The sequence below is a fragment of the Arvicanthis niloticus genome, chromosome 24 (genome assembly GCF_011762505.2).
Source record: "Arvicanthis niloticus isolate mArvNil1 chromosome 24, mArvNil1.pat.X, whole genome shotgun sequence".
Lineage (NCBI taxonomy): Eukaryota > Metazoa > Chordata > Mammalia > Rodentia > Muridae > Arvicanthis > Arvicanthis niloticus.
In genome coordinates, this window is record NC_133432.1 from 15,895,428 (window position 1) to 15,922,291 (window position 26,864).

The 26,864-nt window shown below is 50.6% G+C and overlaps 1 protein-coding gene across 5 annotated transcripts in view; it reads right to left on the reverse strand.

Annotated features, from left to right (window-relative positions):
- The window catches only part of Scarb1 (scavenger receptor class B member 1), a 66,031-nt gene that overhangs the window by 16,672 nt on the left and 22,495 nt on the right, over window positions 1-26,864 (reverse strand). For 4 of the 5 annotated variants that reach the window (XM_076922960.1, XM_076922958.1, XM_076922959.1 and 1 more), the window contains exons 2-7: window positions 10,780-10,937; window positions 9,438-9,579; window positions 7,050-7,253; window positions 5,234-5,329; window positions 3,767-3,882; window positions 420-586 (exon numbers count right to left, since the gene is read on the reverse strand). In XM_076922960.1, the coding sequence (XP_076779075.1) occupies window positions 420-586; window positions 3,767-3,882; window positions 5,234-5,329; window positions 7,050-7,253; window positions 9,438-9,579; window positions 10,780-10,937 (883 nt within the window). Of the gene's footprint in view, window positions 1-419; window positions 587-3,766; window positions 3,883-5,233; window positions 5,330-7,049; window positions 7,254-9,437; window positions 9,580-10,779; window positions 10,938-18,952; window positions 19,095-26,864 lie in introns of those variants that run through there. The other variant, XM_076922961.1, reaches the window with a different exon arrangement.

Here is a 26,864-nt window from a genome sequence, read left to right on the forward strand (position 1 = left end):
AAGTTACAAGCTAACTTGGGCCACAGAGCACTACCCAGTCTCAAACTGAATGCTAGGTTGAAAGGAAGGGACCATGAGCCAAGGAATGTGGTGCCTCCGGAAGCAGGAAGAGGATGAGGGCAGCCTCCTCTCCATGGTCAAGAAGCAGTGCCCCCGCCACTGTTGGAATCTTAACCTCAGGGCAGGACCCTTCGGACTTCGGAGTGACAAGGCTTGTGTCTAATGCGTGCTGGTGGGTGGGACATTGATCAGGGTGGTGTTATCTTTTCCACTTACCTTTAGCTCCCTATCTGGAGCACTGAGATCATCAGGGTTGCAGAGACCAGAGATTAATGGGACAGCAAGCCGGCAGCAGATAAAATCCTGGTACCACCCTCTCACCTCAGTCTGGAGGCAAGGGACACTTAGAGGACACTCACCAAACCTGCAGGTGCTGACATTCTGAATGCCGGACTCGCGGCAGGGGCAGAAGCCTTCATTGGGTGGGTAGACGGACCCATTGGCAAACAAAGTATCGGGGGCCGTGAAGCGATAAGTGGGGATGCCTTCAAATACCCTTGATTCCTGGTAGGTGAGTTTCATGGACCTGCAAAAGGGAGGCGGGGTGAGGATTGTTCCCTGTGTACAGAGGCTGGGGCACCCCTGCAGAAGAAACCACGGGAAGCCACAGTGACACTAGTCACTCGTTGCCGAGGAAACTTCAGCTGTTCCCTCAATGTTCTGCCTGCTCTGTTGGCTCCCCACTCACTGATTCATCCTCACAACGAGGCAAGTTTAAAACCAGAACTTTGCCTTAGGCCGGTGGTTCTCAACCTGTGGGTCTCGACCCCCACTCCCCACAAAGCCCACTGGGAAAACGCAGACATTTTACATTACGGTTCATAACAGTGCAGTAGCAAAATTACAGTTATGAGTAGCAATAAGAATAATTTTATGGTTGGGGGGGGGTTCACCACAACAGGAAGACCTGTATTAAAGGGTCACAGCATTAGGAAGGTTGAGAAGTGCCTCAGGCCCTGGGTTAGACAAGCCCCCCACCAGTACTGCATAAACCATGTACGGTGATGAAATCCCAGCAATGAGGAGGTGGAGGCAGGAGGATGAGGAGGTCAAGGTCATTCTTGGCTACAGAGCAAGTTCAAGGCCAGCCTGGAAGATATGAGACCCTGACTTAAAAACTCAAAATAAAAAAAAAAAAAAAAAAGAAAAGAAAGAAAGAAAAGGAAATTGTGGCAAAGTTGCACCCGTACAGTCGACTTGGTAAATTTTCTCCTTGTTCCCCAAACCGTAAAGAAAGCCAGCATGTGCACAACACCTGGCTGCAGTAGGTGAAATTATTACCTGAAATAATCTGAAGACCACACAAGCTCCTGTCCACTTACAATGGAATGCCACGCTCTCTTGATAGGGGCTTAAGAGCTGAGGACTGTGGAAACCAAGGCTTTGGGCAATGGTTTCCTGTGCATGCTGAGGGACAAGGGACCACCATGGCCTGGCTGTCAACCTGCAGTGAGATGTCATCCACAGCTTCCTGTCTCACCACTTTCTGTGTCACTGTATCTGCCGATGGCCTCACAGGTGCTCTTCATCATTGTCCCTTCGTGCCCCTGAACCTCTGTCTCCCACCTCTCCCCCAGCCCAGAGTGTGCATACCATCAGACTTCAGCTCTCTTGGTCCCCTTTGTCCATCCTGACTCCTCTCCATCCACTCACCCCATTGTCTGGCCTCAAACACTCTTCTGATGGATAACAAGGCCCCGGTGACCCACGTTGTTCATGCTCAACACCACACGTATGTCTGATTAATAATCAAAACAGAGAGAGTCCAGAGCACTGGGTGTGGTGGCTCGTGGCTTTAATTCTAGGACTGAGTAGGTTGAGGCAGGAGGATACTTTTGCCAGGCTACACAGTGAGACCTCATCTCAAAACAACAAAACAAAACAACAGGAAGCCAATTGGGATGAACCAAAACAGGACAAGACATTGGGTATCTCTCTCTCTCTTTTCTTTACGTAGTCCTAATTGTCTCTCTATGTAGCTTGAAACTGGCTATGTAGACCAGGTTGGCCTCAGACTCCCAAGGATCTATTTGCCTCTGCCTTAAGTGTTAGGATTAAAGGCATGCACTGCCACACCTGGCCAACATCCAGATTTTTAAGACACAACACTAAGCAAAAGCTCTTCTCAGGAAATATTTTCACACAGTGTGATGGTAAGTTTTAAACGTCAATTTGACAGAGCTAGAATCTCCTCTGAGGAGACTCTCACTGTGTGAAATTGTCTGGATTCCCTTAACTGATGTAGGAAGACCTAGCCCACTGTGGGTGGCACCATTCCCTAGGTTTGGGTCGAGGACTGTATAAGAATGGAGACAGCCGCAGGCATGAGTACATTCAGTTTGACTCTCTGCTCTTGTAAGTGAATTGACTAGCTGCCCAGAGTTCCTGCTTTGATACCTACCCCCAGCCACAAGGATGGACCCTAATCTGAAATTATGAGCATGGTTTGCTTTCTATTTTATGCAGCAGCAGCGACTCAGAGGCTCTTATTAGGTCAATGTTAAATTCCTCGATTTTGATCCTTGTGACTGTAAGAAGAGGCCTTTGCTTTTGGAGAACACCCCACGAAGGACTGAAGGAAAGGGGCACCTGGCCTGCACCCAGCTCTCACAGGATTCTGCCAGGCTGAATTGACTTGCCAGCTCTAGGGATTCTCCACCTTGCCAGAGCTGGGTTGCTAGGCATACATAGCTGTGTGGGTTCTGGGGCTGAACTCAGGTCTTGCTTGATTGGTGTGTACTTTATTGAGTGAATCATCTCCCCAGCCCTGAGCCATTTCAGTCACCTGTGCTACTGACAGAGATCACTGGTTTGGCTGGGCTGAAGATGTTTTCTCTAAGTCTGAAATCCTATTTAGGGACTGCGGCATGACTCAGACCACCTACTTAGTGTGTGTGAGGCCCTGGGTTCCATTATCAGCACAGAAAACACACACACACACCACACACACACACACACAAATAAGTAAACAAATGGGCTGGAGAGGTGGCTCAGTGGTTAAGAGAAAGACTCAAGTTCGATACCCAGCATCCACATAGGGCAGCTCACAGCCACCTGTTACAAGGTGATCTGACGCCCTCTGCTGGCCTCCTCAGGCACCTGCACTCATGTGCACATACTCACACAGATACATGTAATTAAAAACCAGTAATAAAATGTAAAAAAAATAACAAAGTTCTGCTTTTAAAAGCTCCCTATGGGACACAGCCACCAAAGCACACAGACTTTGCCCACCCCGTTGTGGCTGTATTCACACCTGGCACGAAACATGGCTGCCTGTGTTAGCTAGAGAAGCAGAGGGCTCAAAGATCACCCCAGTGAGTCCCCAGGCCACGGTCATTTCCAGCGGGGCCAGAATGGAACACGGGCTAGGGAACAACCTGGGAATTGGTCTCCGAGGACCCACCTGTGCATTGCCAGGCCACAGTTGGGACCCTGGGATGGTGAAGCCCAAGCTACAAGACCTTGACCCTTTCCTACAATCACCCCTCACCACCACCACCACCACCATGATGGAGCCCTCAGCAACCTCCCAAGTCACCTCTGTCAGGTATTCCGTCACTGAGACAAGAAAAACCACTGAGCCATAGTACAAGAGGGCCAGACACTTTGAGCACAGTCCCCAGAAGCTATCTGAGTGGACCCTGAATCATCTCAGAAGCAGATTTTCCTGTTAGGAGATAGGGAGTCACCACACGAAGGTTACCTGCAGGCCTCCGGGCTGAAGAATTCCAGCGAGGATTCGGGTGTCATGAATGGTGCCCACATCTGCCCGGAAGTCCCATTGATCATGTTACACTGCTCCGAATGCCAAAAGTTGATCTGCAGGAGGACAGGAGAAGACATAGCCTTGAGAGACAGCCAACGCCTGCACCCAATACATGCCCTAGTGCAGACACTGTCATATCCAAACCTGTGAGCAGGCTGTTGTGGACAGAGCATCCAGCCCAGCTTCCTGCTCCCCGCAGTGGGACCAGAACATACAGTATTGTTGGGGACTCAGTTAAGTCATCTGTACAATATTGAGTTCCAGGCTAGCCAGGACTACGCAGAGACCTTGCTTCAAAAACAATACAACGACGACGACGACAACAACAACAACAACAAAACTAAACGATGCACTTGCCAATCTGCAGTTAAGAGCTCTTTCAATCAGGCTTTTCATATTAGAAAGAAGCTGATTAGGGGCTGGAGAGATGGCTCAGTGGTTAATAGCTCTGGCTGTTCTTCCAGAGGACCTGGGTTCAATGCCCAGCACCCACACGGAAGCTCACAACTGTCTGTAATTCCAATTCCATAGACATACATGCAAGCAAAACACCAATGCATATAAAACAGGAGCTGGTTATTGTGAACAGTACCTACTAAGTACGGCTGTTGGCTGGGTGTGGTAACACACACTTGCAAGGCAACTGAGACAGGAGGCTTGAAAGTTTGAAGCTAGCCTGGGATACACACTGAGACCTTATTTCATAAAATAAAACTAAAAAGTTTGAGAAGAAAAAGTAGAGACAGTGAGATTAGCAGGGAAAGCTTGCCTAGAATTCCCCCAGTGACGGACAGTGATAGCATCCCTGCCTAGAATCCCCCAGTGAGAGGCTGAGGGCGTGGCTCAGTGGTGGAGCCCCAGCCCAGAATCCCCCAGTGAGGGACAGAAGTGTAGTTCAGTGGTAGTGCCCTTGTCAAGGATTCACACGGCCTGGGCTCTATCTTTAGTACCTGGGCCTCTGGGCAACACAACAGAACAAAAACACATACATAAAGATGCCCTAAGAAGAAAAGCCAGCAGCAAAATAGCACATGACAGGATTTCTGTGTATTCGAAGAAGGAAGGAAAACACATTTCTCTGGGTACACAGAGGCGTGGTGGTGGGTAAATGGCCAGGAAGCTGGGTTCTATAAGCAGCGTTGGGGGTTTCCGGGTGGGCCTAAGCAAGGTGCTGGGCCTCATTGTCTTATCTTTATGGGACTGTCTTCCTGTCTGCCTTATAAATGAAAACTCAGGAACAGAGGAGTACAGAGTTCCCAACAGACACACTGCAGGGACAGTTGTGGGATTCGTTACGTCCTTGGGTGACCCGAACACCCTCTCCAAAGGTCTCGCCATCCGCCAAGACTTGTCCCAGGTTAGTCTCTGCTCCAGTTGTTGGGGGCCGTCTCCCCTCCTGCTCACCTTGCTGAGTCCGTTCCATTTGTCCACCAGATGGATCCTACTGAAATTCTGGACGCCCGTGAAGACGGTGAAGACCCCAGAACTCGAGTCGTTCATCTGCAGACAGCAGGGAACAGCACCTTTAGCCCCGGGCATAGATCTGGACATAGGCACAAGCCCACCTGTTCTTTAGCTGTGGGCCTGTCCCCTCACTGCTGTATAAATGACGGGGACACAACCCAGGGCCTTACACACGTGGGCAAGTGCTTGTCCACTGAGCCACACCCCCAGCCTTCCTCCTCCACCTCCCCCTTTTAAAAAAGATTTATTTATTTTATATATGTGAGCACACTGTCACTGTGTTCAGACACATCAGAAGAGGGCATCGGATCCCATTCCAGATGGTTGTGAGCCACCATGTGGTTGCTGGGAATTGAATTCAGGACCTCTGGAAGAGCAGTCAGTGCTCTTAACAGCTGAGCCATCTCTCTAGCTCCACCCCTCCCCCAGCCCCCAGCCGTCCTTTTTACATTTTTGAGACAGGGTCTAAATTGTCCAGGTTTTGAATTCGCCATCCTCCTGCCTCATACTTCCATGCACACAGATGACAAACCTACTCAATCAGGCCCAACAGCTAATTAAGAAAAAGGGCATTTAAGTGGGGCTTAGTGGCACACACCCTTAATCCCAGCACTCAGGAGAGAGAGGCAGGCAGATGTCTGTGAGTTTGAGGCCAGCCTGGTCTACATAGCAAATTCCAGGATAGCCAGGACTGCATAGAGAGTCTCAATTAAAACAAACAAACAAACAAACAAACAAACAAAAAACAGAAAGAAAGGAATTTAATACAAATTCCCCAGAAGGATCTAGAAGCTCAGTGGAAGGGCCAGTGATGGTAGAAGGGTCAAAGGTTACAGAACCAAGAGCTGTGTCAATCACAGAATGGCTGAGGAACAGGTCTCAGTGGAATGTGCTCTCCTTCCGTCTCCTTGACTGTTCACACAGTGCCCCACCCTGGAGCCCCACACCTCCACTGTGAGGAGGAGAGAAAGAGGGAGTCTACATAAGGGGTGTTGGGAAAGGCAGGTGCAGGAACAGGGCTTTACCCGGGGCTTCCGACTCTGTAAACTAGGCATTCAACCTACTGCCCTTGTTACGAGTTCAACCCATGGAGTCCTCATCCAGTCACTAGGAGACACAAGTACCTTACCCACAGTCTACTCTCCACAAGATTGTACGTGTCTGAATCTTTCCAGTGCATGCAGTGCCTGAGCGAGCCAGAAGAGGGCATCAGAGCCCTTGGAACCGGAATTACAGATAGTTGTGAAGCCGCCATGTGGGTGCTGGGAATTGAACCTGGGTCCTCATGAAGAGCAGGCCAGGGCTCTAATCATGTGAGCTCATTAAACAGGTCCTGGAGGGTGTGGGTTATGCTACTGACCCTCACTGCAAGCACACCCTGCCAGTGGACCCCACAGAGAAAGCTGAGCTGATAGCAGGGAGTTGGGGTCAGGGGTCAGAGACCAAATCTTACTTAGCTCAGTTTAACAAAGGTCAACACTGAGAATAAGTGGGTGCCTCTGAGTCGCACTGATGGGAACATTTGAGATATGTGCTTGGAGGATCCAGTCCTCCTCCTTCCCCAAACAGCACCTCTAATCTTCTAGGCTAAACCCCAGTCACATCCCTGACTTGAACTGGATCAAGCCGCACCTGAATGTAATCCTGGCATCTCCTCTTTTATATGAGCTGAGAAGTTTCCAGTTTTATTTAGGCTGGTTTGAGTTAGGGTCCTTGAGAGACACCCCAACTCTCTGCGTGGAAGGAAGACACTTACCCCAACAAACAGGCCAAACTTGCCCTTGACGGGAAGCATATCTGGGAAGTATTTGTTGAGAAAATTCACGAAGGGATCTTCATAGCCCCACAGGATCTCACCAACCGTGCGGTTCATAAAGGCCCGCTGGCCCATGGTGATCAACCCCAAGGTCATCATCACCTTCAGGCTTGCAGGCTTGTTCTCCACCATGATTGCCCCTCCCTGGAAAGCCAAGGACATGGTGAGACACCATCCCCCCAATTTCAACAGGGCTTCAGGCAAAGAGCCTGGGCCCTCAGTGTGGATCCTTTTCTGGTCCTTGTTGTCAGGACAACATGGACTTGTGAGAACACCCAAGGGCTTCAGACTGAGCTCCACAAGGACTCAGAGGCAGACAGGAAGCTCAGGCCTGACGTCCAGAAGCCCTCCTCAGCCACTGTATCCGTAGGGCCACACCTGAGACCTGAATGGAGCCAGTGAACCACCAGGAGACACTCTGCAGAGCCGGGACACAGAGAAGAAAGATCCCATGCCATCCCTCACCAAGAGAACAGTTGAGGCTAGAGCCAAGGTTAAGAGAAGGCCTAACCCGGAAGGGGGCCAGCAAAGATGTGGATACCCTGTATATAACTAGGATGTGAACCCTACTCTATCAGTAACATGAGCCTAGAAACACAGCATATTGAGAAAGACTCCCAGCCGGGCAGTGGTGGCACGCGCCTTTAATCCCAGCACTCGGGAGGCAGAGGCAGGAGGATTTCTGAGTTCGAGGCCAGCTTGGTCTACAGAGTGAGTTCCAGGACAGCCAGGGCTACACAGAGAAACCCTGTCTCGAAAAACCAAAAAAAAACAAACAAACAAAAAAAAGGGGGGGGGGAAGACCCCCCAACTCCCCATAGCCTCCTCTTGGACATTTCTACAGCAAGGTCTCAGCGGGTAGTCCAGGCTGACTTGGAACTCAGCATTCTCCTGCCTCAGTCTCATTACAGGGATACCACCTCACTTCTCATGTCTCCTCCCCACCTCAACACTGGGAGCCCAGAACATCTACTCCCCCACAAGCCCTCCAGGGTCTAATTACCCCGAGTGCAGTTGAGTTTATAGTTTCTTGCATTTGCTTTTCCTCCGCATGGAACATCTGGGCCCTTTGGTTTTTTCAACCAAAAGCCACCCTCTGCCTCCAAGGCAACGCATGGCTGGTGTTTCCAGGTTCTTTTCAGCGAGTGCGTGATGCCTACCCACCGACACTTACAGGTCTCCTTCAACACAGGGCTTTTATTATATTTATTGAGGGGTGCCATAGCGCATGTATAGAGGTCAAAGGGCAACGTGAGGCAGTCGTGTGGGCCCTGGAGATTAAACCCAGAGCATCCGACTTAGTGACAGGCACCTTTTACCTACTGAGCCATCCTGCTGGCCCGGCACAGAATACTGTTGCTTTTTAATATCAAAAATGGGATAAATAGTGCCAAATGTGGTGGCCCACGCCCAGCGCTTGAGGCAGAGGCTGGCAGAACTCTGGGAGTTCAAGGTCGGCCTGGTCTACATAATAAGTTGCAGGGCAGCTCCGGCTGTACAGTGAGACCCCGTCTCAAAATAATGATGACGCTAATAATAATATAATAAATTAATAAAAACTAAAAGTGTCCCTCCAGCCTCATCGAACCCTGGGGACGCCTCTGAAAATAGACTTGAGGCAAGGTGGCTGAAGGGGAAAGCCACATTGGCTGCAGGAGAGCTGGTATTTTCAACAATTTCCTATGGTTGGGGGTGGCATTGGGGGGGATCAAAAGAATCTTCCAAAAAGTATGAAAATCACACAAGGCTCACATTTCCAATCTCTCAAGTTAGTGTCACTGGGAATGGCCGTGCATACCTGGTGATGTCATGCCTCAGCTGTCTCCCCCTGCACACCCCCACTACCACCATGCACCCAGTCCTCAAACTTCCAGTGAGAACCATGGTGTCTGACCACAGAATCTGATCTTGGCTTGGTAACGCTGGCCCAATTGGTATCTGGGATCTTGTCCTTGGAGAGGGTCCTCCTGGCCCCAGTGTAAATTCCCTGCCTCTGCCTGACTTTTGCTTCCTCCCCTGGACAGCTGGGTTGAGCGGATCCCAGCATGCACCAAGGCACGGACTCAGTGACCCAACACTATGCTCAATAAAGGCCTGCTCTTCCTGACTCCCACCTGCCCAGTGGCCCCCAGTGGCGCTGACCTTCGTGCTTCCCCAGGGACCACAGTGGAGGTCGCAGAGACTCAGATGGGAGATAAGGCAATGAGAAGGAGGAGGTGGTCACCATGGAGACAGTGGAGCTGGAGTGGCCCTTGCTCGATGACCCATGAAGGACAATAGGGGAGGAAGCCGAGTTGGTATGGGGTGGACACGGGGCCACAGTCTCACCAGGACCAAGATGTTAGGCAGTACAATGTAGTCACTCTCCGAGCCCTCGGATTTGTCTGGCTGGAAATGGAGGCTGCGGGTCTCCATGTAGGACACCGTGTCATTGTTGTTGAAGGTGATGTTGACCTTTTGTCTGAACTCCCTGTAAAAAGATATTGAGTCAGTTGGCTCTGTGGGGCCACATGGAAGTGCCCATCATCTCCCAACACACCTTGGGAGCCAGGGATGATGGTACATGGATACCCAACAGCACCAAGGTCAACCAAATCAAGCTTGCCACCTCTTGTTTATTTCCTCAATGTCTGCCCAGGGCAAGACACTGCCACCCCCAACCAGCTCTTCTCTGCTCTCCCTTGTGAGCCACAAGGCTCTCTGAGCCTCTCTAGAAAACAACCCCATATCCCATGTCTCCCTTCCACTTGACAACCAGCACCGAGCAGATATCCACACAGGCAACGTTTACTGAGAGTTTATTGCACGCCAGACAGAGCTAAGTGGCTCCAACTATCTCATCTGATCCTTGAACCCACCCACAGTGGGTACCACTACCTCTATCTCACAGATGGGAAAACAGGCATACAGAAGTAAAACTCTCTGTCTAAGGTGGAGGTCCAGGCAGCCACTCCTGAATCCATAGTTTTTAACCATGAGAGCCCAGGATTGGGACATGCCCTGAATGAGTCTGTTCACCTGTGGGGCCTCAGTTTTTGCATCCGTAGAGTGGAACAATAATACTCCCACCTCAGCAGGTGGCTGCACCCACAGGGATCTGAGGAGAGAGCTACTGGCAGGCAAGCCTCAGACCCTACACCTCTCTGCCCCAGGGGAACCTGTACCACAATCCGGCCCCCTCATTGTTCCTCAACGCTCCTGCCTCAGGACCTTTGTACTGGTCATCCTACTGTCCCAGGCTCACGTGTCTCCCTCCCATGCTTAAAGTCACAACGCTCCTCACACAAGCCCACACAGGCTGTGTCTAAGACACAAACCCACTCCATTCTTTGTCCCCTCCCTGCTTGCGGCTCACCTCTTAGGTGCCTTGTAACTGGCTTCACTTCCACGCCCCTTTGACTTTTCTGACTCAATAGCAGCCATTTTGCCCATTTCGTGTGCTCTTGGGTGCTCTGTGCCCCGCCCCCATGATGACACATACACACGCACATTAACCCTCACCCCCGGACACACATGCACGTACCCACTAGCCTCAGACACACATCGTCTCTCCACAGACTGTCAGCCATTATGGCCTCCCGCTTCTGTCTCTGGAGCAACCAGTTTCCAAGGCTCAGCGTAGCAGATGCCCCCCACCTTCACAACCACACCCCACCCTGCCTGGCCTCACCTGTAGACATAGGGTCCACGCTCCCGGACTACTGGCTTATGGCCGCTTAGGATCTCGTTAGGGTTGACCACCTCGAAGAAGTAGACAGACAAGTAGAAGGGGACAGGGATCTCCTTCCACATCCCGAAGGACAAGCTGCTCGGGTCTATGCGGACATTCTGTAGGGAGACACAGAGAGGTGTATGAGGAGGGGCTTCCCCACTTTATGGCTCTGCAACAGCTGCCTGAGACCTTTGTGCCAAGGACCTCAAAGGCTCATCTGGAGAGGCGGCTGTGGTGATCTGAATGAGACCGGCTCCACAGGCTCAGTTATTTGTACGTGTAGTCTCCAGTTGGAGAACTGCTTAGAAGGATTAGGAGGTGTGTCCTGGCCGGAGGAGGTGTGGCCTTGTTGGAGGAAGAGGCGTGGCTTTGTCGGAGGAGGTCTGTTCTTGTTAAAGAAAGAGGCGTGTCCTTGTCAGAGGAGGTGTGGCCTGGTCTGAGGAGGCGTGTCGCTAGGGGCAGAGTTTGAGGTTACTAAAGCCCACTCCAGGGCTGGAGAGATGGCTCAGCGGTTAAGAGCACGGACTGCTCACAACCATCTGTAATGGGATCCGATTCCTTCTTCTGGTGTGTCTGAAGACAGCGACAGTGTACTCATATACATTAAATAAATACATCTTAAAAAATAAAAAACCCACTCCAAGCCCAGGGTTTCTCTCTCTCTGGCTCCCTCCCTCCCTCCCTCTCTCCCTCCCCCACCCCGCTTGTTGTTCAGGAATGTAAGGTCTCAGCTACTGCTCCAACAATACCATGGCCACCTCACTTGCTGCTATGCTCCCAGCCATGAGGATAACGGACTAAGCCTCTGAAACTGTAAACAACCGCCAGTTAAATGCTTTGTAAGAGTTATCTTCATCCTGGTCTCTCTTCACAGTAAAACAAGACTGGCTGAGACAGTGCTCATCAGGGGAGGTGCTCCTAGGGCTGGAGCCCTGCAGAGGTGGCTGTCACTCCATTCATTCATTCATTCGTTCATTCATTCATTCACTGATCATTTCATTTTTACTCCCTCATCCCTTTGTTCTTTTATTCATTAATTCCTTCATTCGCCCACTTATTCATTCATCAAGCGTGTTGTGAGCAGCTACTTTTGACAGGTGAGGTCCCCCAGTGGCATACAGGAGTGGGAAGCAGACAGGTTGTCTGTTCCCAGCCTCGTGAAGTTTTTACCAAATCGGGGAGACAGGGGCTCTTTGCCTCGAGGGGAAGCCAGTGCTGTGTGCCACACGGAGAGAGCAGGGAGGGGGAAGAGGACTGGATTCTTGAATCACCAGCTGTGAGGGACAGAAAAACAGCCAGCAGGGCCGGGGGCGTGGCTTAGTGCTTGCCTAGCAGGCAGGCAGCCCTGGGTCCAGTCATGCAGGGCTGTCATCCTAGCACTTGGGACACAGTAGCAGGAAGATGGTAACTTTGAGGTCACCCTGGGATACACAGTGAATGAGACTCTCTGTCTCAAAACAGAACTTCCGATTTTCTCCCAGGCTAGAGGGAAGAGGTAGACCATTTCCTGATCTCGGACCTCTGCTATGCCACAGAGCTAAGAGTCACCACCCCCCAGCTCATCAGAGAAAGACAGCAATGTCCAAAAGCCAAGTCTCCGGCAGCTTACATCACCTTTGACTGTCTTTGAACTAGAACTGCCAGGACAAGGACAACCACCCTACTGTCCCTAAACAGCCAGAAACAACAGGCAGAGGCTCCAGCGGAGGTGGCAAGCCAGAACTGTCAGGTTGGGTCCAGGCCCGTGTTAGGGTGGACTCCAAGGCAGACGGACACTGGGTCACACTCTCTCAGGCCTAGCCTGCCTCTCTGGGTCTGAGTTTGTCCTTGAATACTTCAAGGCCTGAGTCACTGAAGCCATGGCTGGGTCTAGCCTGTCCTCGATGGGACTCAGTGAAAGAAAATCCTCTGCTGGGTTCACCTAAGAGATGCCTGCATGCCCTTCCTATAGCTGTGGCAGTTGGTTACCCACAACCTGAACATCTGATGCAGACAGAGAGGCATTTTGAGACCCTGGCACCAGCAGGCAGAGTGTCCCCGGGTGCACCAAACCAGGTATTTACACCTCCCACCCTTGGCCAATACCATATTCCCGTGAGACAGTGACAATCATGGTCGCTTTACCCTGGTGACATATGAGGTCTTGCCATGGACCAAGCACTGTGTCCACCGCATGGGCCACTGACAGGTCTTAAATGAGAGTTGGCAAAGACCAGAAGTTGGCAAGGAATGGTGACTGGATCAGGCAGGACCCTGGCATCGCTGTCACCTGGTGACATCAACAATACAGGCTGTTAGCCACTGTTCTCAGTTGCTCGGGAACTTGATGGTTAGACCCTATAGCTGAGGATGTACCACACACTTTGATCACAGGACTCGGAGAAAGAAGGCTGGCGTTCAGCTTTCACACTGCAGGAGGGTGCTATGCAGACTGCAGGAGTGGGAAAAAAAATCCACCCACAGGCCCACCCAGCTATGACCCCTGCATGCTACCCTGCAGGTTATCATGGGTAAGGTATGCCCATGGACGCACTAGTAACATAAATATCATGGTGCCAGCCAATCACTTTCTGACTGGATTTAAGGCCTTCTCCACAGGGTGAAAAACATGCCTGCTACTATAAATCTGGCCAAGAATCAAATGCTGGGAGCTCACAGGATCTGGGGTTACTGTACCCCCATTCCACCCAGTACTGCTATTTGGCTAAATCCGTATAGTGTAAAACTGCCCCCCGCCCCCACCTATGTGCATATGGGCCACAGTAATTGGACTGAATGAGTAGTTAAGGGGGAAAAGAGAAAAGACAAGAAGAAAGTACTGGATATGGTGGCACATGCCTTTACTTCAACTCTTGGGAGGCAGAGGCACAAAGATCTGTGTGAGTTTGAGACCAGCCAGAGTTATATATAGTGAGACCCTGACTCAAAGGGGGAAAACAAAAATAAAACCAAACCAAAACAAAAACAAATGGATATAAAGTCAGAAGTGGCCTGTAGAGGGATCTGGGAGGAGTAGCCAGCGTGTATCACTGAAATGCGTTGTATGAAAGTTGTGCGGTTCTCAAAGACTAAATAAACAATATTATAAAGATGTTGCTCACTCGGAAAACAAAACAAAACAAAAAAACAAAACAAACAAAAGATGTTGCTCCAGTGGAAGAGAGCTTGCCCACGCTGTTGGAGCATGCGCTAGTCACCTTAGTGCTCAGGCAGCTGAGGCAGAGGGTTGGCTGACTGTCTGAGCCAGCCTTGCTGCACAGCAGTCGCCCTCCTCACAACACCAAGAGGACAAAACAAAGACAAAACAGGCTTTGCCAGGAAAAGATCCCAGGAGGGCGTTCCAGCAAAGGCTGGCCCGCTGCAAGAGCGTGCCGGGCTCCGTGTCTACCCGTGACAGGACTGTTTATAAAATGAGGCTCTAGGAAACATCTGGAGAGCTGCTGAGAGATTATCAACCTGCCTCTGGCAACAGGAGGCAAGTCTCACGGGTGCTCATGACTCCATGTGTGTGTGACCTGGTGGACTAAATCAGGTCCATCCCCAGCCCTGAACAAAGTGGCCACAGTGGCCACAGCTGTCACAGCTGTCACACCAGCACTCCAAAAGCACAGGCAGGAAGGATCAGGAGTCTCAGGTCATCTTCAGCTGTATAATGAGTTTTGGGCTAGCCTGGGCTACATAAGACCATCTCAAAACGAAAAAGGGAAGGGAAGGATTTAGTGTACTACTGGAGGAGAGAATACAGAAGCAAAAATGCACAGGGTGTGAGTCCTACAGAGAGGAATTCTACAACAGACAAGGATGGCATGTCTCAGTAAAGGTTTTTATTCTTTTAATCTTTACAGTTACTTGTTTGTGTATATGGGTATGTGTGTGGGTTGCACATGCCAGGACGCATGTGTGGAGGTCAGAGGACGGTTCGCAGGAGTTCTCCTTCTTTCCACCATGTGGACCCCAGGGATCGAACTCAGGCCATCAGGCTTGGCAGCAAGTGCCTTCACCCACTGAGCCATCTCGCTGGCCCCAAACACTGTATACCCAAACTGAAACTCACCCATCATTTTAAAAAGGTCAACTGTAAAGTCAAGTAGGATATAATTTCCCAGAACACTGTGCAAACCATCAGAAACACAAGCTAAATAAGTAAGGGGAGGGGTGAGGTACACAACCTGGGCAGCCAGCTGGCAGCTGTGTGCACTTCTGAAGTAGATCATATCTGTGCAGTGCCCCATGGCTCTGTGGAGCCCCAATCTGGCACAGCACCCCAAATGCCAGCTTCCAAATGCCGCCTGCCAACCAGGGCAACCTCTCCAGTACAAAATGACTTCCACCCCAACTCCAGTATTTTTGACTTGATATTTTACCCTCTAGAATGTTTGGGGGCTTCTTTGTAATGATATGAAGTCTCATGTAGCACAGGCTGGCTTTGAACCCATTTTGTAGCTGAGGATGACCCAGAACTCCTGATCTTTCTGCCTCTGCCTCCTCAGTGTCTGGATTATAGGGATCCTGGGATATCATTACACCTGGCTCTTACCGTGATTTAGACTTTTTATTTATTCGCTTATTTTTAATTTGTGGGGAGTGGGGCAGGGGGAGCTGGGGAGCTGGCTCAGTGGTTAAAAGCACTTGAGGCTCTTCAAGGAGACTGAATTCAGTTCCTAGCACCCACATCATATAGCTTTCAAAACCATAACTCCAGCTTCCAGGAAATTCAACAATTTCTTCTGGCACCTGCACCCGCGCGCATACACACACGTACACACACACACACACACACACACACACACACACACTCCTCTTAACCTCTGAGCCATTTCTCTGGCACTCCACCATCACCACCACGCTTACGCCATATTTTAAACATCAGTTGCCCACACACCTCAGGGATGTCACAACCCATATCAGAAAGATAACATCCCAGTTTGAAAACTCTGCCCCAGAGGGATTCTGGGTTTGAGAGGCCAGCAGAGTAGAGTGCCCGCAGGCCCTCATCTGGGACAGATTATCTCTCTTTGCCGCCCAGAGGACTCTCAGGAGAGCTAGAAAAGCAGGCTCCCCAAAGACAAAGATCCTGCTTGGCTCTTTTGGGCACAGAGGCCTAGCCAGAATCTTACTCAAAACCATGGGGTGATGGGCGGTTCCCTCTGACAGCCGATGTTTGGGGTGTTGTGGGAGACTGAAGCATGAGGTGCCTCGTGTATAGCGACCGGAGTGGTGAACAGAATGTCTGTGGGGTGTGGCCTTCCCCTATCTGAAGCTCAGGGTTCAACATCACCTTTCAGATTTTGGCTGGCAAAATTAAAGGTGCTTAATTCCCAAGCCTAAGGACCAGAGTTGGGTCCCTGGGACCCACATGTCAGAAGAATAGAACAGACTCCAGAAAAGTGTCCTATTTCTTCTGCATATGTCTTGCCATATGTATGGCCATTCCCCACCAAGTGGGTTTTTTTTTTTTTTAAATTATAAATTTTACCATGCTAGCATTGACCTACGAGCCTTTGCCTGTCTGGCCCAATGGCATCTCTTACCACTGTGCCCATTAGTCCATTAGGCTAGCCTGGCATCTTTGCTCTACCTTAGATGCTCACACACTAGTGCCCGGGACCCGTGCTGGCTGTTCTTTCTGCTTTCGATGTCTGCAGAGGAAAGCTCACGGGCAAGGCCTCCTGGGATCTTGTGTTTGTGCTCAGGAACCCCCACACAGCCCACCCTGAGTCCTGAGCTTCCCCCCCCCCTTTTTTTAAATTGTTTTCTGTTTTTTGTTTTTTTTTCCCCAGGCTCTCCCTGCCTTCCCGATAATGTTAATAACTCATCCTGTGTATCGTGCTTCTGTCTCCTTGCCAGGCTATAAAACCCCACCAATGATGCGCACGTTGCATCCGTGAACTCTGAGCAGCGCCAGGCACCTGGCAGGACCTCAGAGGACTTTGAGGAAGGAGCCCAAGCCAATTCTGGAGTGCCATAATCCATTAGGCCATTGTGGAGAACAAATCCCCAGAGGTCCCAGCATCCTGTGGGCACCTTTGACATACCGTGTTCTTGAGAACAGAGTTTTGAATCCTAGGGAGATGGTTCAGTCATAAAGTGCTTGCTTCATAAGTATAAAGACCTGAATTTGCCCCCCCCACAACCCCGGTACAAAGCCAGGTATGGTGGTATATGCTTGTAAGCCCAGCTCTAGAGAGGTTGAGACAACAGGATGATGCCCGGAGCTTGCTGGGTGAGACTCAGATCCTAGTGAGAGACCCTGCCTTGGAACAACAAAGTGAAATAGTTCAGTGGTTAAGAGCATTGACTGTTCTTCCAGAGGACCCAGGTTCAAATCTCAGCACCCACTTGGTGGCTCACAACCATCTGTAACTCCAGTTCCATGGGATATGACACTATCCTCTGGCCTCCGCAGTCACCAAGTATGCATACAGTGTATAGATATACATACACATATGTGTACATATAAAATAAAAATAAATGCTTATAAAAAAATAAAGGTGAATTGGGCCTGAGGAACAACACTGAGGTTGACCTCTGACCTCTACACACATCTATGCACAAACATAACACAAAATATGGCACTTGGGGATGCCAAGACAGAACCCCAGTCCTCACACTGTGCCAATAAATTGTGCCTCTAGCCCAAGAGAATATTTCTGAGACGACCCAGGGCTTGGGTTTTTCCGGTCCAGATTGGGGACAAAAGCCTTGGGATGTGTGATGAGGCACAATATCTTACCTTCGCTGTCAGCAATTTGTCCATTTTTCAATTAAGTGATTCTCAAAAGTTAAAAAAAAAAAAAAAAAGATACTTTTTACACAGAGAAACTCTGTCTGGGGGAAAAAAAAAGATACTTTCAGCTTCCACAGGCTTCAACTTCCCAGCTGGTCCCCAGCCCAGTATAGGACATGGTGGAAGTGTTGGAAGGACCCTTGACTTCCACACAAGAGGTTTGCAGCCAGCCTCCTGTATGGACTGACTGCTGACCACACAATGTGAGCATGGTCCCGAGAGGTGGGGAGCCAGACAGGCCTGGAGGTCCCAGTGACCACAGCTCCCATGTGGGGATCCTTGCCAAGCACTAACCTCCTGGGCCAGCTGTCGCCAAAGCATCCCTGAGCTCCAGCGATGAAGCCCCCAGCCTCCTACGGCCTCTTGGCTCCATCTCTGCTTCTCTAACACCTCTCCTCTGCACACCCTTTTCTGTCTTCTTCAAGAATACTCATCCCTCCCCCACCCCCAGATCATTATCTTAAAAATGTTTGCAAAAGCTTTATTCCCATGCTTTAGGGTCATGGTTGGAGGCTTGGTCTCCCACATGAAGCTTTGTGAGACTGATGGAACCCTCAGAAGAGGCATAGCCTCACCAGGAAAGGGCTGGTTTGTGGTGGTGCAGACTTGCTTTGCCTTCTGGTTTTCCCACTGTGATCTCTCGGCCCATAACTGCTCCCAGCAGTTCACAGCAGCAGCAGCAAAAAGTGCCCTCGTCAGATGTGATGCCAAAACCCAAGGCTGCATCTTTTATTACAGCAATACCGACAGACTAATATACAGAGGTGTTCTCCTTCTGTGGGGAGCCGTATGCTACCCAGACTCCACTCTGCAAGTCTCGGGGACTGCCAAAATACACACCAAGTGCCTGAGAGAGAGGAAAACTTGGAGCAATCTTCACGCTCTGCACAAGGACCTGTGTGTGTTCTGATCAATTGCTTAGATCCCTGTTCCCCCGACTCCAATACACACGAGGGATGTGCTTCATGTCCAGCAGTGACCTGGGTGTGTGGAACAGCACCGAGTAAGCCATCTTTCTTCCAGACTAGGATTGGGTAGGGTGGCTGGGCACCAGATAAACAAATGATTTGAGTCTGAGGTAGGCTCTATGCAAGCCAAACTGGGAGTGAGCACTGGGTCCTGGGGTTAGTGGGTATTCTGATGGCCTGGGTAAAGGTCAGCCTGCAGGAACCAAACCCACTTGGATGTCAGAGGCTCCATACAAAAGAAAAGCAAACAAAAAGTCAGCTGGAGCTGATCAACTCCCCCCCCCCCCCCGCCACACACACACACATCACACACAGGAGGTGCTAGGGACCCAAGGGACCCTCTGTGTGGGTAACAAGACACTTCTGGCCACTTCACCTCATCAATTCTCTGACCGTATATCCCAGGCACAGGCATCCGGCTCAGAGGCCTCTGGTCCATGAAGATCACAGAGATGGAAGCTCACCCAGGCTCTGTCTCCACACAGGACTGCACAGGATCTGCAGGACACTGTTCCTAGCCTCTCCAGGCCCTGCCCAGCGGCTCAGCTCAGGTGCTGCAGCCTCACAAAGCAATCATTAATCTGACCTGGGAAATTGCAAAATCCAGTTCCTCCTCCCCCAAGAATCACAGCAAACACATTTCAGGTTCAAAAACATAGGATTTTTTTTTTTTTTTTTTTTTTTTTTTTTGAGCCAGGTAGAGGGCGGCTCACACCTTTAATCCATCTCTTGGGAGGCAGAAGCAGGTGGATCTCTGAGTTCGAGGCTAACCTGGTAGTCGACAAAGTGAGTTCCAGGACAGCCAGGGATACACAGAGAAACCCTGTCTTCAAAACAAGAAGAGGAGGAGGAGGAGGAGGAGCAAGAGGAAGAGAAGGAAGAGAGGGGAAGAGGAGGAGGAAGAAGAAACAGTTGTGTTCATTGCCAATGGGTTCACCAGCCCTGGATCTGGGTTGAGACATACCCTGCCAGCTCTGAGCCAGCCAGCCAGTCACAATGTACCAGCCATGCATACAGGGAGGGTGGGCCCCAAAGGACAATCCAGCCTAGGGTGTAGAGACACCACATACCAGGAATGGCTGAAGAGATGGTTCAGTGGTGAGGAGCACAGGCTGCTCTTACAAAGGACTTGGGTTCAGTTCCCGGCATCCACACAGCCTCCAATGAGCTCCCAGTGCACATGAGGGCTGGGTGCTAGGCCTAAACCAGGGAAGAACATGGCCAGGACCAATCTGTGTAAAAACAGCCCCTCCCACCACACTAAAAGCTCTGGCGGCTTCAGTGAAACACCCGCCATGCCCACTGGGAAATTCAGAGCCACACGGCTACCTTGGATCATGAGGCAGCTTTGAGACGGAAAGCCATACCCAAAGGATGGCAGAACATAAAGACTGGTGGCCTGTGGCATCATAAAGCCACCCCACCAACTGGACATATCCCCCAAATCCACCATCTCTACGCCATACACCAACACAGCTAAAACGAGAAGGCTTGATAATCACAAGCGCTGGCAAGGCTGCGGGGCAATCAGAATGCGTGCACGACGCTGGTGAGACTGTGTCGGTGCCATGGCTTTGCCTTCTAGAGCTAAGTACCTGTTCACCGTACATCCTGGAGAAATGTCAGTACCCACCCACCAGTTGTCCATAAATGTTTTCAAGAGTTTTACAACAGTAGCTTAATACACAAGGGTGATGCCAAGGTCCCCACTCAAGTGACTGGGGGATGCATAATCCCATCCTCAAATGAACCCTAGCTGTCAAAGGGTGTGGCTGGTGAGTCCCTCTGGCTACAGGAAAACTGGTTTCTGTCTGCTCCTGTGACACACAGGAACAGGCAGACACATCTTAGGGTCAGAGCTAGAAAGGTGTCCTCAAGATACAAGCCTTGTGACCTCGATTCGACCCCAGCTTGACAGGGTAGAGAACCTGTCCTGGTATAAGTCAGAGCCTCAGGAAAGAGGGCTAAGGTGGCCTAATCAGAAGGTTCCTCCAGAGCAACATCAGGACCTAGTGGGTTTCCCTGGGGACAAGAGAAGTGAGGGTCGCTCCAGAGGCCTCAGGAAGCTCCTAGGTTGGACTGGACTGGACACAGACACGTGGGCACCTATGTGTATGTCAATCCCTGGGCCATACTTTTTCTGCTCCCAAAGGTAGCCTGCAACAAGGACTGCCCAGATAAAGTCCCGTAGAGGAGAACCCCTACAGTGCTGAACAGGGAGCAGATACATGCATCAAACTATGTCTGGACCATGGACAGCTGTCAGCGAGAGAGGCCTTATGGGAGTCGTGTGAGGTTGGCTCTTTGCTCTGGGGCCTGTTACTGTTTAACAGGCTTCTGTTGAGCAGTGATTTTCCCAGACTCGATAGAAACATCAATTCTCAAGTCCCAAGGGCCAAATATTAACCCCAGAGCACTTGCGCGGTATGTGCACAGGGCCCTGGCTTCATTCATACATACATACTTACAGATGTACATACGTACATACATGCATGCATGCATGCATGCATATAAGAAGCAACTTAAGGAAGGCTAATTTGGCTCACTGATCAAAGCTGCAGTCCATCATCGTGGAAAGGGAATAGAGGCAGAGGCCAGAGGCACCTTGCCAGGCTGTGTCCATAGTCAGGAAGCAGAGACGGATGAATGAGTGCTGGGGCCCAGCTCCCTTTCTCTCTCTCTCTCTCTCTTTTTAAATCTGGTCCTGCCAGTTAGGGTAGCTCCTTCACAGATACATCCAGAGATTTGTCTCCAAGGTGATTCTAGACCGTATCAAGTTGACACCACATACTCCCCAGAAGGAAAAAAAAAAAAAAAAAACCAACAAACTAAAGTGGCATCTGATTCCTCAGTCCCATCTCCCATTCCCTACCCGTGTCAGATATAACCAAGGTTAGTCTCAAGTGCCTCCATTCTGGCTCCTTTTGAAAAACTAGGTGGTGTTCAGCCGGGGTTGCATCCCAACATGGGTGCAGCCCACAGGCAACCTTCCCTCTAACGCTAACCCCATGGCTCACATAGTGGCTGAACCCTTTGACACTCCCACTCAGCCCTGAACAACACAGGCTGAGAACACTCATTCATTCATTCTTTCATTCATTAATTCAGTCATTCGTTCATTCGGTTATTCATGAATCTGTTCGCTTGTTCGCTCGTTTTCATTCTAACCTGCCCCGGCACCTCCAAGGCCCCAAACCAGTACTTAGCGCTATGAGGTAAAGTTAACCGAACTGGATTCTGCCCTCAGGGGAGCGGTTTCGAGTGGAGAAGAGGCCTCCTAATCTGCATGACTCAGGGACCTGAGAGGAATGCACTCAGAGCATCAGACGCATGTTTGCTGGCATGAGGTGGCAGCTGAGGTGGCAGCGCCGCAGCGCAGTGTCATCGGGTATCAGGCATTAAAGCAGAATCCTGAAGCCTGTCACCCACTCCTAATTATCTGTCAATCACTCAGAGAGGCGAAAACACCAGTGAAAGACTTAATGATGTTCCTAGAGGCCTCCATCACAGCCCTAATCCGGAGCTCACTGACCTGGGACCAGTTTGCTCGTGACATGACCCAGCAACAAGAAGCAACTAGCTATGACTCTCACCAGCATCTCACCAGCCTCGGGCTGGGCTTCACCAAGCCACTGCAGAGCTAAGGCAGGGTCCCGCTCTGAAAGCACAGAAGCAAGTCAACAGATGCAGAGGCCAGCTCAGTTTAGGTCAAGCCAATCCACGCAGAGGAAGCTAGTATGATAACTTATGCCTATAACCCCTGCACTTAAGAGGCTAAGACAAAAGGATTGCTGTGTGACTTCCACAAGAGCCAAAGTCACAGCAAGAGCCTGTCTCAAAACAAAAGGGATTCTGGGAGCTTCTTTGTCTTGATCCTGGTGCCAAAGTGTCCGGCTAACGACAATGGCTATCACTTACCAACATCCAATCCAGATGGTAAATGAGAACCTTTTCTTGTAGTCTTTCTGACAGGTTATGTCACCCAGGCTAGCCTGGATCTCAGTGTGTGGCTCAGGCTGGCCTCACATTCACGATCTTCCTCCTATCTCTGCTTCCCGACAGCCACGTGCCAGATATGCGTTTGACACAGAAGCAGTCTGCTTTGTTGCCCACCCAAGGCCTCTCTGGCTCCTACTCCTCCAGAAACACAGGTGGTTCACCTGTTGGGTATAGCCCAACCCCACAGGGAAGGTGGCTCTGACTTCAGACTGAGTGAGAGGTCTGTGGGAAACTTCTAGAAAGTTCTTTCAGTAGCAGCTACAGACCTAAACATTTAGAAATGTGTGAGTTCTCCATTGAACCAACGCCACACAAGGCTGTTGGGGTTGGCCAGGGCCCGTATCCTCAGCTCTCTCCAGCCTAATCTCCAGAGATGCTGCCTGGTGCCCCGAGGACCCCTTCCAGTGGCAAAGTGTGCAACAGCCTGGGGCACAAGACTGTCCCTAGGAAGATACCAACTCACAAACACCTCAGTGAGGACAATACCACAGAGCCACCAGCTGTGCACTGGCTGAGGGCCAAACCCCAGAGGAAGGGTAGTGGCTATCAGCTCAGGGCCATATTTCCAGAGAACTGGGGTCTTCTAAGACATTCATCAGGGTGGAACCAATAGGTCCTCTTTCTACAAGCCAGAGTAAAGAGGGCTGTGACCCATGTCCCTTCGGGGGACATCAGCCATAAAGATTGATTCACTTTTATCGTGGTAAAGTCTCCAGATTTGAGTTTTGTTGTTTTGTCACTCCTCTAACTCCCCCCAACCCCAGGCATGGTTTCTCTGTAGCCTCAGCTGACCTGGAACTCCATCTGTAGTCCAAGCTGGTTTGGAACTCAGAGATCTGCCTGCCTCTGCCTCCCAAGAGCTAGGATTAAAAGGCATGGCCATTTTTAAAGCATCCATTCTAATGGTGTTATGCACACCCATGGCTTTGGGCAATTGTCCCTACTAATGGCCACAGACCCCCTTCCATCTGTCCTTCTGAGACTCTGTCTTCATTCTACCCCACCCCCTTCCTCCTCCCCTTCCCTTCTCAGCACCCCATTTTTCCAACCCCATAACCTGGGTGCTCTAAGGGCCCCAGTAAACACAATCACGCTGCGACCATCCTGCCATCTCTCAGAATCTAACTTCAGGGTTCATCCGGGTTCCAGAGTGAGGGAGAATTCTCTCCTCTGCAGCAGCTATCCCAGCTCTCTAAAGCTGAGGCAGGAGGATCATGAAGTTTAAACTATATACTTGGGGACTATACGGTGAGACCCTGTCTCAAAAAAAGAAAAAAGAATCTCTCTTCCTCTGTAAGACTGCATACTATTCCCTCTTGGAGAGTCCTCTCTTCATTTCTGAAGACTTAATGTGTGTGTGTGTGTGTGGGGGGGAGGGGCGGCTCTGTGCTCCAGATCTCCTGGAGCTGATATTACAACCAGTTGTGACTCACCTGATGTGGGTGCTGGGACTCGAACTCGAGTCCTCTGGAAGAGTTGTGTGAGCTCTCGACCATCTCTCCAGCTCACCTCTCTGTCTTTCTTTCATTTGGTTTTTCTATTCACCCACCCAGCATCACTAAGTACTAGGACCCCCCCCCTTCAGCTATTGTGTGGTGTCCAGATATCCCAGGAGGATGGCTGCACGGGACAGTGAGTCTTCACTTGCCTTTTGAGAACCTGACACCAGCTTCCCCGTGGCAGCTGCACCCTTTACAGTACCAACAACAACACCTGTGACCTACTAAGTTTGACAGAGGCTGTCCTTGTGAGTGTGCATGACCTTTGACCCTCGGCAACCTGCAGCCCCGACAGGTGCCCTGACATCTGCTCCAGGGCTGCCACCACCTGTGAGCTACTTTGGACACTCATTTTGTTTCCATCTGTCAGATGGAAATGCTTCCTGTCTTGCCCTCAAAGGGGGCTACTTCTCCTCAGCACCAGAGGCCCCTCCTCCCGACCATACACTCACTGCAGCCCTTCCCACTATCCCACAACCCCTCTTGTGCAGGTGTTAAGTACTACAGACAGTCCATCAAGACCCTATTTCTCTGCCCACAATGCAGCTCCAGGGCCTGGAAGGGGCCCAGCATGCAACGGGGCAGTGAACTCAACATGAAAAGGGGATGGCTGCTTCCCCAGAAGAGCCTCAGAGTCCCCCTCCTGTCTCCCCTACTCTGTGTCTGTCCCATCTGCCAGACCAATAATCCCCACGGTTTCAGTGTGACTCAAAGACACCTGGAAGTGACTTAAAGCACCAAGTGTCTTCAACCGACCTAGAACTGGAGTTTGTGGACATCCCATCTGCTAGAAGACAGGCACCTTCCAATCCCACAGGTTTTTGTTTGTTTACTAGCCAGAACTCAGCCAGACTCAGCTGTGGGTCTGGGTAGGGGACAATGACACAGTGAGGCCAAGCTATGAGGTTCTCTCCCAATGGCCCTCCATCAACCTCTACATTGAAACAAAGCCCATTCAATATCACCCTTCCCCCCCCATCCTCCGCCTCCACTTCGCATGAGGACACGGTGACCCTGACTGCTGATAGCCCCGTCCACTTATCTGCTCCTGAACCACAAACCACGCAAGCCCAGACTGGGAAGGTCAGCTGTGAGGAGACCTCAAAGGCCAGGCTGCTAGGCCAACCGCAGCCTCCTGCCCACAGCCATGGTCATTCCCCTGGCTGGCTTCCTCTCCTCCGCCTTTCTTTGACTTGTCCCCTGGTGTGAGAGGTCCCCAGGGACACGTTCATCATCACCATGACTTTTCACCATGGTCAACACCCTGATGGGTGGGCTGACCCCCTAAGTCCTGACAGCTGGATGCAGGGGTCAACACCAACCACTTTGCAGAAGGGGAAACTGAGTCCTTGGAAGATGAGGCCCTGACTGAGTCGGTAGCTAGACCTGGGCCTGTTGGTCTTAATTCAGCTCCATACGGCCATACACTTAGGGGAAAATTACAGGAAACATAGGACATTTCTTAGATCCTTTCAGTTATTTTTTTAAAAAATCACATTCATTCATTCATTCATTCATTCATTCATTCATTATGTGCACAGGCACAGATGCATCACAGCATGGATGTGGAAGCCAGAGGATAACTTATAGGAGTCTGTCTGGCTTTCTACCATGTAGGTTCCAGGGATCCAATTCACGTTATTGGGCTTGGCAGCAAGAACCCTTCACCCTAATGAGCCATCTCTCTGGCATTCTCTTCCCTCTTTGTCACCTCCCCTGACCAGGTTGGAGTCTCGGGACAAATGAGGACAGACACTGAGGTAGAAGGTCACCATGGAGCAGCCTCAGATCTCAGCACCCACGCCGCCTCCCGGGACAAAGTGGATGAACACAAAGGCCAGACGATCATGTTATCACTGTTGACTTGAATTGGCCACCAGCAGCTGGATACGATCTTGGCAACACCTGTCCGCTTCACCAATTACCACTCATCTCTCTCTCAGCCCCAGCCCCACTGACAAACAGGGAAACAGAGGCACAAGGAATCAAGTCTCTTGCCCTCGGCCACACCACACGCCAGAGATGAGCATCCAGGGAGGGGGAGGACCTCACTAAAGATCAACCATCCTTAAGGGTACAACTCTGCCAGAGGCTGCCGCATAAATCCCGCCATCTTGATGTACAGCAAGTCACTGGATGTGCGGATTTGAGTCAAGGCTCACTCATCTGGCCTCTGGTGGGGACCTCTACCTCAGTGCCTGTGAGCCTCCATTTGCAGAAAATGCGTTGAGTGGACCTCAAGAGATGGAGGTGGATCTGGATCTGGTAAACTTGCCTGGACCGCACACAGCATGGTGCCTGGAGGGGCAAACCCTTAGTGAAAGCTGGGGTCTGGGTGTGTGCAGTGTTACAGATGGAACCCAGAGCCTAGTGCATACTGGGCAAGCCCTCCCCCAGTGAACTATGTCCCTGGTCTATGTTTTTGTTTGTTTGTTTATTTGTTTGTTTTATGTTGTTTTGTTTTTTTGAGGAAGGTTCTTACTGTGAAGCTCTGAAGGTGACTAAGCATGGCAAGTGACTTCAGGAACCAAATTCTGTAGCTGATTAACCTTTAATCTTTTACATACTTCAGCCACAACTTTGAGCTAAGTGCACCCAAAGATGTGTCTTGTCTTTTAAAGTTATAACCTTGTGATGGTTAGCTCTGTCGACCTGATCCAACCTAGAATCATCTGGAAAGAGGGTCTCAGTAAAAGACTGTCTGCATTTATTTGGTTTGGTCTGTGGGGATTGTCTTGATTAGGTTAACTGATGTGAGAAAACCTAGTCCACTGTGGGTGGCACCATTCC